This window comes from Pithys albifrons, chromosome 1, assembly GCF_047495875.1.
Source record: "Pithys albifrons albifrons isolate INPA30051 chromosome 1, PitAlb_v1, whole genome shotgun sequence".
NCBI lineage: Eukaryota > Metazoa > Chordata > Aves > Passeriformes > Thamnophilidae > Pithys > Pithys albifrons.
Window position 1 is genome coordinate 88,921,003 of NC_092458.1, and position 11,550 is coordinate 88,932,552.

General features: G+C 48.8%; 1 protein-coding gene across 1 annotated transcript; it reads left to right on the top strand.

Annotated features, from left to right (window-relative positions):
* The first annotated feature begins 889 nt into the window (after positions 1–889).
* Positions 890–11,063, top strand: VTCN1 (V-set domain containing T cell activation inhibitor 1). The gene is made up of 5 exons (XM_071559797.1): positions 890–921; positions 6,194–6,258; positions 7,181–7,528; positions 9,982–10,260; positions 10,906–11,063. Exons 1-5 carry the CDS (start codon positions 890–892, stop codon positions 11,049–11,051), a joined length of 870 nt encoding a protein of 289 aa, XP_071415898.1. The 3' UTR covers positions 11,052–11,063.
* Positions 11,064–11,550: the final 487 nt, after the last annotated feature.

Genomic DNA, 11,550 nt, shown 5'->3' on the forward strand with positions numbered 1-11,550 from the left:
CCCTGGAACACAGTCCAGACACAGATGTCAGGATACACAGGTTCCCTTTTGAGAAACTGAACATGGGATGAGAGCAGCCTTCCCTTTTGTAATCTCTCTGCCCTTCTCAACCTCTTATCCCCAAGAGTCACTTATCCTGCCCCCAGCCTTGGGTGAGACCAAGCTCAGCGGAAAGACTTGCAGGCTCTTGCAGGGGCCAGTTTCTTTCCATTGCATGCTTTGATGTGCACCATAGTGGCAAACCTGAGAGCAGCAGGAGCTGGCCTTGGAGAGAAGTAGTTTGGCTAGAAGGAGTTCAGTGGAATTAAACAGCAGTCAGAAAAGTGGTCACTGCCAAACCTGTGTGGCTCTGACAGCACTGCTGAGCCCAGAGGAGCTCCTTAGCACAGTGCAGAGAGGCAGGGGAAGATGTGCATTGTAAATGAGGCCAGGAGGGTGACCAGGAAGGCAGGTAGGACCTCTCTGCCCAGTGCCAAGAGCATGGTTGGAGATTTTAGTAAGAAGACCTGAGCTAGTCCTGCATATGACACGGTAAGCTGCAGATCTACACTCTGAGCCCAGGATTAGCTGGCTGCCAAACCATAAGCTGTGCTACTTTTTGTCTTCAATAAGATATGTTTCTGAAATGCATGGTGTAGGAGGTCTCCTGGTTGCCCAGTGTCTAACCAGGCCTCCCTGGTTTTGACTGACCTGGTGGAGTGAGTTGAGATGCTCACTGCTTCCTCATTCCTGAGAGTTCACTGCTTGGGCTCACCACTCCTTCACTGGGTTCAGTTATTTAAGCAGGACATTCTGGGAGAATATATCATGCAAAGGACAGGGGCTGTGCTGAACAGTGTGAGACCTTTGGGCACCAGGTGTTTGGCTTCTCTTCATAGATGCTGTGACCATGGCATCCCAAAGCCAGGTCATTTTCTGGAGGTATGGTATTATCTGCATCTGATTTGAGAGAGGGGAGGGAGGGAATTGCATTTTTCAGATTCTTGGGATATATCACCCTGCTGCCAGGAGCTTTCAAGATAGCAGATCTTTGCAGCTTGACTATATTGCACTCACTCAAGCTACTTAAATCCCTCTGCAGCTTCTTTTATACAATCTGTAAGGCCAAGTATCTATCACACAGCCATATGCAGGTCATCAGCTGTAGTCAGAATGTGTGTCCTAGAAACTGTGTATTTGCTAGAATTTACTACCTTGGGATTGAATGCTCTGGAAGGTCAGGATATCAGTAGCTCAAGAAGGGCTGTGTTCCTGCTGTTGTAGGTTGAGGTATCAGTGCTTGAGGAAGGCAGCCCATTCCTTCTGCTGGTCCTCAGACAGTTGCTTATGTTTCCATCAGATTAGCATGCTGTGGGGAGGAAGAAACTCCTCCACGAATTTCCTTGCAGTGTGGGTCAGGAGTGAGAGCCGGGAAGATGTTCAAACTGGTTTGTGCTTCTTGTTTCAATGACTTTGTTTCCTTTGGAACTGTTGACTGAGTCCTGATGAACTCCAGTCAGAAAAAGTATTGTGGTGAAGGTCAGAAAAATATCAACCTCGTATCCTTGTCTCCCGATAAGTTGAAAATAGGTCCCACCAGATGGGTAAACTTGTTTCAGCCTCCAGTGAACAAAGGCCGAGCTTGCATCCAAACCTCACTGCCTGAACAGGGAGACCAACAAGCTTCATCTTTTCATCCCAGGTGTGGACTTTCCAGACTGGATGGAGGCAGAGGCTGCAGTGAAGTGTGTGAGACAGCATTTGTTGTGTGAAAAAGGTTTCAGTTGTTACAAGTATCTGTCCCACCTGAGCTGAACAGCAGTGGGGAGGACAGTCCACATGTGAGCAGAAGAGACCTTTCATGCATCAGCTTTTTCACATGGAGCATCAAGGAAGAACTAAGCAGTAATATTATCTGCACCTTTTCACTGACAACAGTGACGTGACCAGCAGACACAATGTCACACAGTGTAAATATTCCCTGGGCATTATACTCCTCATGTGTCTGGAATGCTAGCAATAACCAGCTCTATTATTCTGAAGAGCCAGCCAGCTGGCCTTTGTCAGGGAAATGCACTAACTGATGGGTGTGAAAAAATGCACACCCACCTCTCCCTTGCTGCTCTGAGGACCATCCTCCAGCTCTGCCACTTCGTCTGCCTGCCTCCAGCTCCTGCACACAGCCAGGCAGCAGCAGGTGACCAGGAGAAGCAGGATTCTTCAGGGACACTTGCCTCTTCAGTGAAATGCAGAAATAGACCACAGAGAGGGGTGAATTCTCCAGGACATTTCAGAGAAGCAGTGGGAGATTTCTACTGATTTCAGAAAAAAAAATCAACAAAATAAACAAAAACTAAAACAACAACAAAAAACCCAACCAAACCCAAAACTAATAAAAAACCCTCTGAAGTGCTGAAAAAAATTGGGTTCTGCCATCATTAGCTGCATGCTGGAGTGGAAAACCCAGTGTTGTGGGTTGTCCCTGGCAAGCTCTTGCTTTTTCACAGTAAACTTGGATATAAGGAGGAAGGCAGGGAACCTTCAATCTCTTCTTCTTCCATTTTTTTTTTTACCATCTAAACCCATTATTGAGGGAAAGTTTTCTCCAAGCAGAACTAGAGAGCTGGAAGATTAAGACTCTGCTGCCTGTCACAGCCAGACTGAAAGCCTCTCCCTGTCCCCAGGCTGTGCTCAGCAGCATTCGGTCAGGGAATGAATGAATAAATTTGATGCCAAATTTGATTCCTATTTCATTACAAGTTGGCTGATCAGAATCAAGACCATAGAAAAGGGTGTAGGATACATGGAGCAGCATTCCACAGGCTGCCGAAGAATCACTGGCAACAGAGGATGGTGTCAGGGATCTGACTTGTGCAGCCCAAGCCATTTCATGAAATCATAGAATCATGGAATCGATTGGGTTGGAAAAGACCTCCAAGATCATCAACTCCGACCCTTGGTCCAACTCCAGTCCCTTTACCAGATCATGGCACTCAGTGCCACGTCCAATCTCAGTTCAAAAACCTCCAGGGATGGGGAATCCACCCCCTCTCTGGGCAGCACATTCCAATGCCTGATTACTCTCTCTGCAAAGAATTTTTTTCTGATCTCCAACTTCAATTTCCCCTGGCAGAGCTTGAGCCCGTGCCCCCTTGTCCTATTGCTGAGTGCCTGGGAGAAGAGACCAACCCTCACCTGGCTAGAACTTCCCTTCAGGTAGTTCTAGACAGTGATGAGGTCACCTCTGAGCCTCCTCTTCTCCGGGCTAAACAAGCCCAGCTCCCTCAGCCTCTCCTCATAGGACTTGTGCTCCAGTCCCTTCACCAGCCTTGTTGCTCTTCTCTGGACCCAGTTTGTTTCTGTGTCTTTGGAACACCGGAGGAACAAGAGGTGCTGATGCACAGAAAATTGCTTTTTGCTCAACCTGCTGGACTGGACTGTTGTGAAACACAGCTACCATCAGCATGTGGCCAGGATGGCATCTTCATCTTGTTCACTCTACACTCCAGATCCACTCACTACACACTGTGGGCTCACAGGCACATCTTGAAGTTTCTGCAGAGGAAACTCCAAATGGCTTAATTTCTCCTTGTCCCTGGCAAGGGGTGTTGAAGTGGGCAGTGGCATCCATATGCCTCAAATTGCCATTCCCCCTGTAACAAATGCACAGCTTTTTCCATCAGCCCTGCTGCTGCCTTGAATCAAGGGTGGGAAATACCTCTCTGGATGCAAAGCTAGTAAGGCTTTGCAGCTATAGGGCAAGTGGCACCTGCACAAGACAAAAGGATTGGCTCTGGCCTGTTTGTGCTAGTTTGTGTTTGTGAGCAAGCTGGGGATGGTTTTGCCCAGAAAGGTGTTAGAGCAGAGGTGGTGTTCAGGCCAGAGGGTCTTTCCAAGGACCAGAGGCAAGTGTGGTTCCCCTGGGAGCATTCAGGCACTGCCCAGGAAGGCATCCTGGCAGATTGTCCCCTGCCATGCCCCCCACTGGCATTTACTGATGAAATTGCCTGTAACCCACTGGCAGCATCCCTTGGCTCTGAGCAATTTCTTCCCTGCCTATCCTTGGGAAAGAGGATTTTAAGATCTAGGGATGAAGGTGAGTCACAACTGCCATGCTTGCTTCATGCTTCCCAGGCGTGAGAGCCATGGCTGGTCATGGCAACATTGGCTGAGTTTATAGCAACTATCTCACTCTGCGGTCAGGTCCTGGAGTAGAAATTGGTGGAGCTCCTCAAGGAGGTAGATGTTACTCAGCATACATGAGACGCTTTCTATCTTCCCCAGAACAGGAAAGCACAGGTTTTCCCACGGTGAGCTTGGCTGAGACCTCAAGTGACTTGGGGTTGAGCCTTGTGGGACATGGCAAGTTTTGATGAGAGCTGTCCCACTCTGGGATCCATATAAGCCAACAAAGTCCCTATCCCGCAGGCCCCCAGGGTAGGCAGTGGCTGTTGATGGGTCTCCAGTTGCCCAGTGCCCATGGCTGGAGAATATCCACGGCTTTCCGCCCCAAAAGGGTCAACTGTGACTGCAGATGCAGAGTACCAGTCCATCCTGGTCATGAGTGGAAGCTGGTGAGAATGGGGAGGAGACCAAATATAGGACACCTGACAGCTCTGAAGGCATCTGAGCAGAGAGATCTTGGTACAGATATGAATATACGTATGGAGTTGTATGAACCCTTATGTGGATTTAGCACATACTTGTGCTAAACCCACATACTGTTCTGATCCTTTCTCCTGAGCATGTGCAGACAGGGCTTCCTCAGACAACTTTCCTCTGGCTCTAGGGTGGAGACAGTGGGAGAGCAAGTAAGTCTTCTGCAACACCTTCCCTCCTTCCCACGCCCTCTTTCAACCCATCTTTCCTTTTTCCCTTCCCTGCTGTTTCCCGTGGGAGAGGCTTGTTCACATGGTGCAACTCCCTAGAGCTCCATATCAGGCATCTGTGGTGATTTGAGCTTGATTGTGCAAGTGACTGATACAGGAACACATTAATAGTGGGAGGAATTTGTGGTTGTAGGGATGCTGCTGGGCTCTCCTGTGGGAGTCTGCTTGATGTGTTGGAAAAGAGTATGCTGCTGCAAGCCAGCAAATGCTGCTGAAGCAGAGCAGCTGTTTCTGTGTGGGCAGAAGGACCATGACCTCTCACAGCCGGGTTCTGTCTGGGGCCAAGACTGAAAGCAGCAGCTCAAGAGTTTCTGTTTATAAAAGGGTGAAACAAGGCCTGTGGTGGCAGCCCTGGATGGTAGTGATGAGTGGCCACTGTTGGTGCCCATGCCTCCTGCAATGCTCCCTCCAGTGCCCTTTCAGACTTGGGAATGGGGTGAAGTGCCCTGTGAGGACCTCTTCTAGCTTTCTGGGCTTCTGCTCTCTGAGGAGTTGCTGTGAGACTGTTGGGAATGAGCATAGGAGCTACTTGTCCCACAATGTACCTGTGGGTTTTGTGGGGAGCTGCTTCAGGGCTTGCTTTGGTGGGGAGCTGAGGTTGCTGCCACAACCCCCCACTCCACGTGGAAATGTGCCCATGACCACAGGCGACAGCTCCACTGGCTGCAGTGGGAGCCTGCACCCAGCCATGCTTATGGGTCTGTCTAAGCTGAGGCTGTGCTGGAGACAGGTTGTGCTTGACAAGGCTTGAACTGCTCCATGACATGCTACCTTTCATCTCCAGCAGAGCTGCTTGCCTGTGTGGCTTGGCAAGTGGTCCTCTCCTCAGTCTCTCATTCAACAGCCCATTATCCATGTGGACATGGAGCATCCCAAATCTGACCAGCTCAAAAAACTGTTCCCATTTCCAGCCCCCTCCTGCCCCCTCCATGACTTGTACCTGGCATCTCCTGGGGTCAGGGGCCTGTCTGCTCTGCTCACCTCCCTGGGTCACTGGTCCCTCACAAGTACCAGCAGGGACTGTCTATCTTGCTTATGCACCAGGGGATGCACAGTGGAGCATCCTCCATTGGGACCAGCTGCCTGCTCTAAGGCAAAGTATGGGTCTCTTCCCACCACATGGTCCCCTGCTTTGATGAGGAGTGTTCACCTGAATGTTCACCTGTTGTGGTCGTGTGCTTCCCTGGTGCACCTGGCTCTAGGTCTGTGGCTTACCCACCTCAGCCTCCTTCCTGCCAGCAGCTCTGCAGATGGGCATCACAGGCACAGAGTGGGAAGGAGGTGAGCTGTGCAGTAATGCTGTCCTTTCCTTTTTCCCCACATAGCATGACTACAGTCATTATCATCCTGGCTACAGTGATTGCCCTGATCATTGGTTTTGGTGTCTCAGGTATGTGACTGCTTAGATTTCCTGCTGTTGCTGGCAGGGTGATATCTTCTGCCCTGCCTCTGCATCAGTTTGTCCATCCTGTGCATGGGCTGAGATCATGTGTGGAAGTACAACCTACAACCCTTTAAAGAAGGCTAGGTAAGTGTAGTGCTGCCTGTGCTGCTGGAGGTGTGGTGCATTAGCTGAAATGTCCTTGGGCTTGGGGCCCTAAACCTACACATACCGACATCCTGCACATACTGTGCTCTTTCTCCCAGACAGGAAGAGATTATGGTATTTATTGCAGCATCTGGCAGGATGAGGCACACTCCCCAGCTCCCTCAGACATAATAAAGATCTGTTGTTTTGGTCTTTGGCAAAATGTAGCCTCCTTGGAGTGTGCTGAGTTAGGAAGAGTAGGGAAAGTAAGCATGGGAAAGACAACCTGGCTCTGTGAAGGAGTTAATTCTCAAGCTCAGAGCTTAAGATTTGCCTTGAGGAGAAATGCTGACTTTTCTTAAATGAAAGAAAATCGTTTGGATTCCACTAAGGGGGAAAGAGCATCCTGTTATTTCTTTGCCAGGATTATATCTTGCAATCACCGTTATGTTTTATAAAGGAGGTCCTGACTAAAGACACAAAAATCACACTCCTCTGGCAGGTGCAAAGAGAAAATATATGTAAGAAAGGAAAAAAAATATCATGAGAATTCTTCTTAAACAAGCAAGAGGAGATACTTTTTGAAGCATGCTGTCTGCTAAAGAAATACCCCAGTACTTTATCTTGGTATGTAAACTACAGGAGCTGATCTCTGCTAGCAGCCTTGGTAGCTGCTGCTGGTGTCCTTGCCATGTGCCAGTGCCTGTTCAGCCACAGGGCAGTCTAGCCTTTCTTCACACTTCCTGTCTCACCCTTTTCGTATGCCCTTGCTTTCTCCTCGCAGGAAAACACTCAGTCAGTGTGACAGCACTGACATCTCCAGGGAACATCAGCCAGCGCAGCATCCTGGACTGCACTTTCGAACCCGACATCTGGATGAGCAGCATAGCAATCCGGTGGGCCAAGGCAGGAGTAGCTGGGCTTGTTCACGAGTTTAAGGGTGGGAAGGACCATCTGCAAGAGCAAGATCCGCTGTTTCGGGGCCGCACGGCGGTGTTTGCGGACCAGGTGATTGGCGGCAATGCTTCCCTGGAGCTGAGGGACGTGCAGCTCTCCGATGCTGGCACCTACCAGTGCTCTGTCACCACAGCCAGAGGGAGCGGAGCAGCAGTGCTGCACTTCAGGACAGGAGGTGAGGGGTGCAAGGAAACAAAATCCTACTGTGAAACGCATGCTAATGCGGCTCGGTTGGACCTTCCTGCTGGTGATGCTGCTGGAGGCTGTGTGAGCAGCAGCGCTCGCCCAGCAGCCACCACCAGGCCCTGCACCCCCGAGTAGGAACAGAACACTTTTCTTTTAATTTTACAAGGGTGTTTATGGCCTTACAGTCTTTTGCCATCGCATTCCAGAAAAGGCTATTATTTTAATGCTTTTTTTTTCTATTTATCATATGTAGTCTACCAGCTATGTAACTGACTGAAATAGCCCTTAAGAATTGGAGTAGCTAATTGATCTTATAAAAATCCAGAGTTTATATTTTTTGAAGACAACATTGTAGCTTTTCCTCTCTAGAATACATCTCCAGCCAGGAAAAGTGTTGCATGGTAAAAATTGTAGCCTATTTACTATATTTTATTTTGTTTTTCCAAAATATTCAATTTTTAAAAATTACTATCAAAGCAACAAACCTCTGGTATTGTAGTTATCTGAAGTATTACATATTTGCTAGAGTTAATTGTTCACCTTGTTACCAGGGATGTTAGTGTAAATCTTACAGCTCAGACCACACCTTAGTCTACTACCTGAAGGGAAGTTCTAGCCAGGTGGGGGTTGGTCTCTTCTCCCAGGCACTCAGCAATAGGATAAGGGGGCACGGGCTCAAGCCCTGCCAGGGGAAATTGAAGTTGGAGATCAGAAAAAAATTCTTTGCAGAGAGAGTAATCAGGCATTGGAATGGCCTGCCCAGAGAGGGGGTGGATTCACCATTCCTGGAGGTTTTTAAACTGAGATTGGATGTGGCACTGAGTGCCATGATCTGGTAAAGGGACTGGAGTTGGACCAAGGGTTGGACTTGATGATCTTGGTCTTTTCCAACCCAATCGATTCTGTGATTCTGTGATTCTGTGATTTGTCTGTCCTCAGCCCCAGTAGGCGCAGGTGGATCTTTCCTTGCCTATAGCCCCAGTTAGAGTCACATCACAGAGGGATCTGGACAGGCTGGATTGATGGGCCAAGGCCAATGGTATGAGGTTCAATAAGACCAGGTGCTGGGTCCTGCATTTGAGTCACAACAACGCTGTGCAGCACTATGGGCTGGGGGCAGAGTGGCTGGAAAGCTACCCAGCAGAAAAGGACCTGGGGGTGCTGGTCAGTGGCCAGCCATGAACATGAGCCAGCAGTGAGCCCAGGAGGCCAAGAAGGCCAATGGCAGCCCAGCCTGTATCAGGATTAGTGTAGCCAGCAGGAATAGGACAGTGTTTGTCCCCATGTACTCGGCACTGGTGAGGCTGCACAAGTCCTGTGTCCAGTTCTGGGCCCCTCACTACAAGAAATACATTGCTGTGCTGAAGCAAATCCAGAGAAGGGCAATGGAGCTGGTGAAGGGTCTGGAATGCAAATCTGATGAGGAGCAGCTGACAGAGCTGGGTTTGGCCATCCTGGACAAAAAAGGAAGCTCAAGGAAGACTTTATCACTCTCTACAACTCCCTGAAGAGGTTGTGGTCATGTGAGGGTTGGTGTCTTCTCCCTGGCAACAAGCGACAGGAGAGGAAATGGCCTCAAGTTGCACCAGGGGAGGTTTAGATTGGAGGTTAAGAAAGACTTCTTCATGGAAAGAGTTATCAAGCCCTGAAACAAGCTGCCCAGGTGGAGTCACTTACCATCCCTCACGGTATTTAAAAGGCATGTAGATGTGGCACTTAGGGACATGGTTTAGTGGTGGACTTGACAGTGCTGGGTTAACAGCTGGATGTTACGTTGGATGAACTTAAAGGTCTCTTCCAACCTAAATGATTCTGTGACTCTGTAAGCCGTAGGTGTTGGTCAGGCTTCCTTTTCAATGAGTCAGGAGGATGAATCACCTCCCCTCCATCTCTGATAACAGCAATCATACTTGGCATTGCCTTTCCATACCTAGAATTGCAGGTACCTCCTTTCATTCTCTAGCCTTCAATAGAAGTGAATGCAGTTGTGCCAACTGTGGGTCCTGCCTGAGGATGCCTTGCCATTTGGCAGGCACAGGCAGTCTCAGGCTGGCCAGATCCTCAGGCCACCCAGTCTCCTCTGTGAGCTCAGGTGTCCAGGGGCTCTTGGGAAAATACTTGGTTTATGAGCCCAGGACCCAGGTCTTAACTCTTAAGCAGAATGACTTAAAGATATTAAAGCTGTGCCACAACCTAAGTAGATCCTATCAAACTGGATTGCTGTGTTCTAGGTGTCTTTAGCTCCCCTTCAGTCATCCTCCTGTAGTTCAACCTGCACAGGTCTCTGTCTTAGCCCGGTTTTGCTTTGGCTACATGTGCTGCTGTGATGCTAAACACCAAGTAGCCTAGAAATACCTGGGACTGGCAGATGCAGTTGAGTATTTTATGCCCAATTCCTAGACACTTGCCTTGTTCTGACTCTCACTGTTTTTCCTCCCAAAGCCTTCAGCATCCCTGAGGTGCAGGTGGAGAACAGAAGCAGTGGGGACACGTTGCAGTGTGAAGCACCATGCTGGTTTCCTCGTCCTGCCGTGCACTGGACAGTCGATAGCGGCACCGGGAAGCACCTACCTCACACTGCCAACACCAGCTATGAGCTGAACGCTGAAAACATCACTCTGAAAGTGGTTTCCTTTCTGCACAACATTACTGCTAATGCCACCTACACCTGTGTGATTGAAAACAACATTGCCAAGGCTACAGGCAACATCAAAGTGACAGGTAGAGTTTAACACCCAGAGACTGCAGGCGTGGGGGAGAAGAGAGTTTAACCAGTGCCTATGTGCTCTGGGGGGCGTTCCTGCAGCACCTGTGTCAGTCAAGAAAGGGACTGAAAGCATGGCTAATCCAAGCCTCACTCTCTCTCTGTCCCTGGGATGAAGCAAAATATCTGTGTTTGGTCCTGCTACTTGTTTTTCATGGTAATGATTGCTACCGTGGCACAAGGACAGAACTGCCAGGGAACCAAGAGAGATACACTTCAGAAGAATGCTTTCCTTTGAAAGTTGACCAAAGCAACCAAAACTCTTAACTTTTGACACTTTCTTTAGCCAGTTCAGCTTAGATCCCATTTCTGTACCAAAACAGAAGGCTCCTTTTAGCTGTTATTAATGACAATTCCCCTGACTCCACCCCAATCCCTTTATTTAAAAGGTGACATTATTCAGAGAAAATCAAACTTTGCACAGAGTCTGAGTATCTTCTGTTCTACATGAGAAGAGTCATAGCTCTTCTGCAGTGAGGGCTTTATTGCCGTGGGTCTCCAGGACAAAAGGCAGGGTCTATCTTTATCAATATTCAGAAAAATAGGAAGAAATAAATATACAGACTCATTTTTACTTCCCTGCTGTGTTCCCATTCTGATAGCCTCTCATTATTCTTCTGCTACAGATTTCAGCATTACAAGGGGGACTAACTTGCAGCTGGTGACCTTGAATGCAGAGTCAGTGTCATCTTCCTTTCCAGCCTGTCACTGGATGGTTCTGCTTCCCCTGTATCTGCTGTTGATATAAAGCCTGTGTAAAACAACCAGAAACTACTGGACCTGGAGGTAAGCTTGGAAAAGGAAACTCCTAAGCATACATGCCTGACATGTATGTAGACCCTCTTGCTTAGTTCGGTTACAGCAGCTGAGCCAGCCAGAACGGGAGGACATGTCTCTCTGCTGTCCCCATCCTTGCCTTGCTTGCACCACTTTACTCAGACACCTCCACTGCACTGTGCAGTAAATAACACCTACTGCACATAACCTGGACATGGCTAGAGAGAGCTGCCAGCCTGAGCAATCCCACACAGACCTGGAATAAGGAGGGCTGTAGACAGCCAAAGCACAGGACAACTGCCTTTAGTGTTCATTAGCTTTGGCTTGGGAGGTAGGCTCTAGAGATGACCTGGTGGAGAGCTACAGAAAATCAGCTAAAATGAACATCTCTGTCTTTCCTCACACAATAGTGATTCCAGCTACACTGACAGCAGGACACACTTCAGACTTTATTCCCTCTTGGGCTGAGA

What these genes read in the sequence shown, in the direction of transcription:
- VTCN1 (XM_071559797.1), top strand. Translation starts at nt 890, where the DNA reads ATGGCATCCCAAAGCCAGGTCATTTTCTGGAG. An exon ending in AGCCAGGTCATTTTCTGGAG is followed by an intron (nt 922 to 6,193) that starts GTATGGTATTAT and finishes TTCCCCACATAG; the next exon opens with CATGACTACAGTCATTATCA. An exon ending in AGGCAACATCAAAGTGACAG is followed by an intron (nt 10,261 to 10,905) that starts GTAGAGTTTAAC and finishes CCATTCTGATAG; the next exon opens with CCTCTCATTATTCTTCTGCT.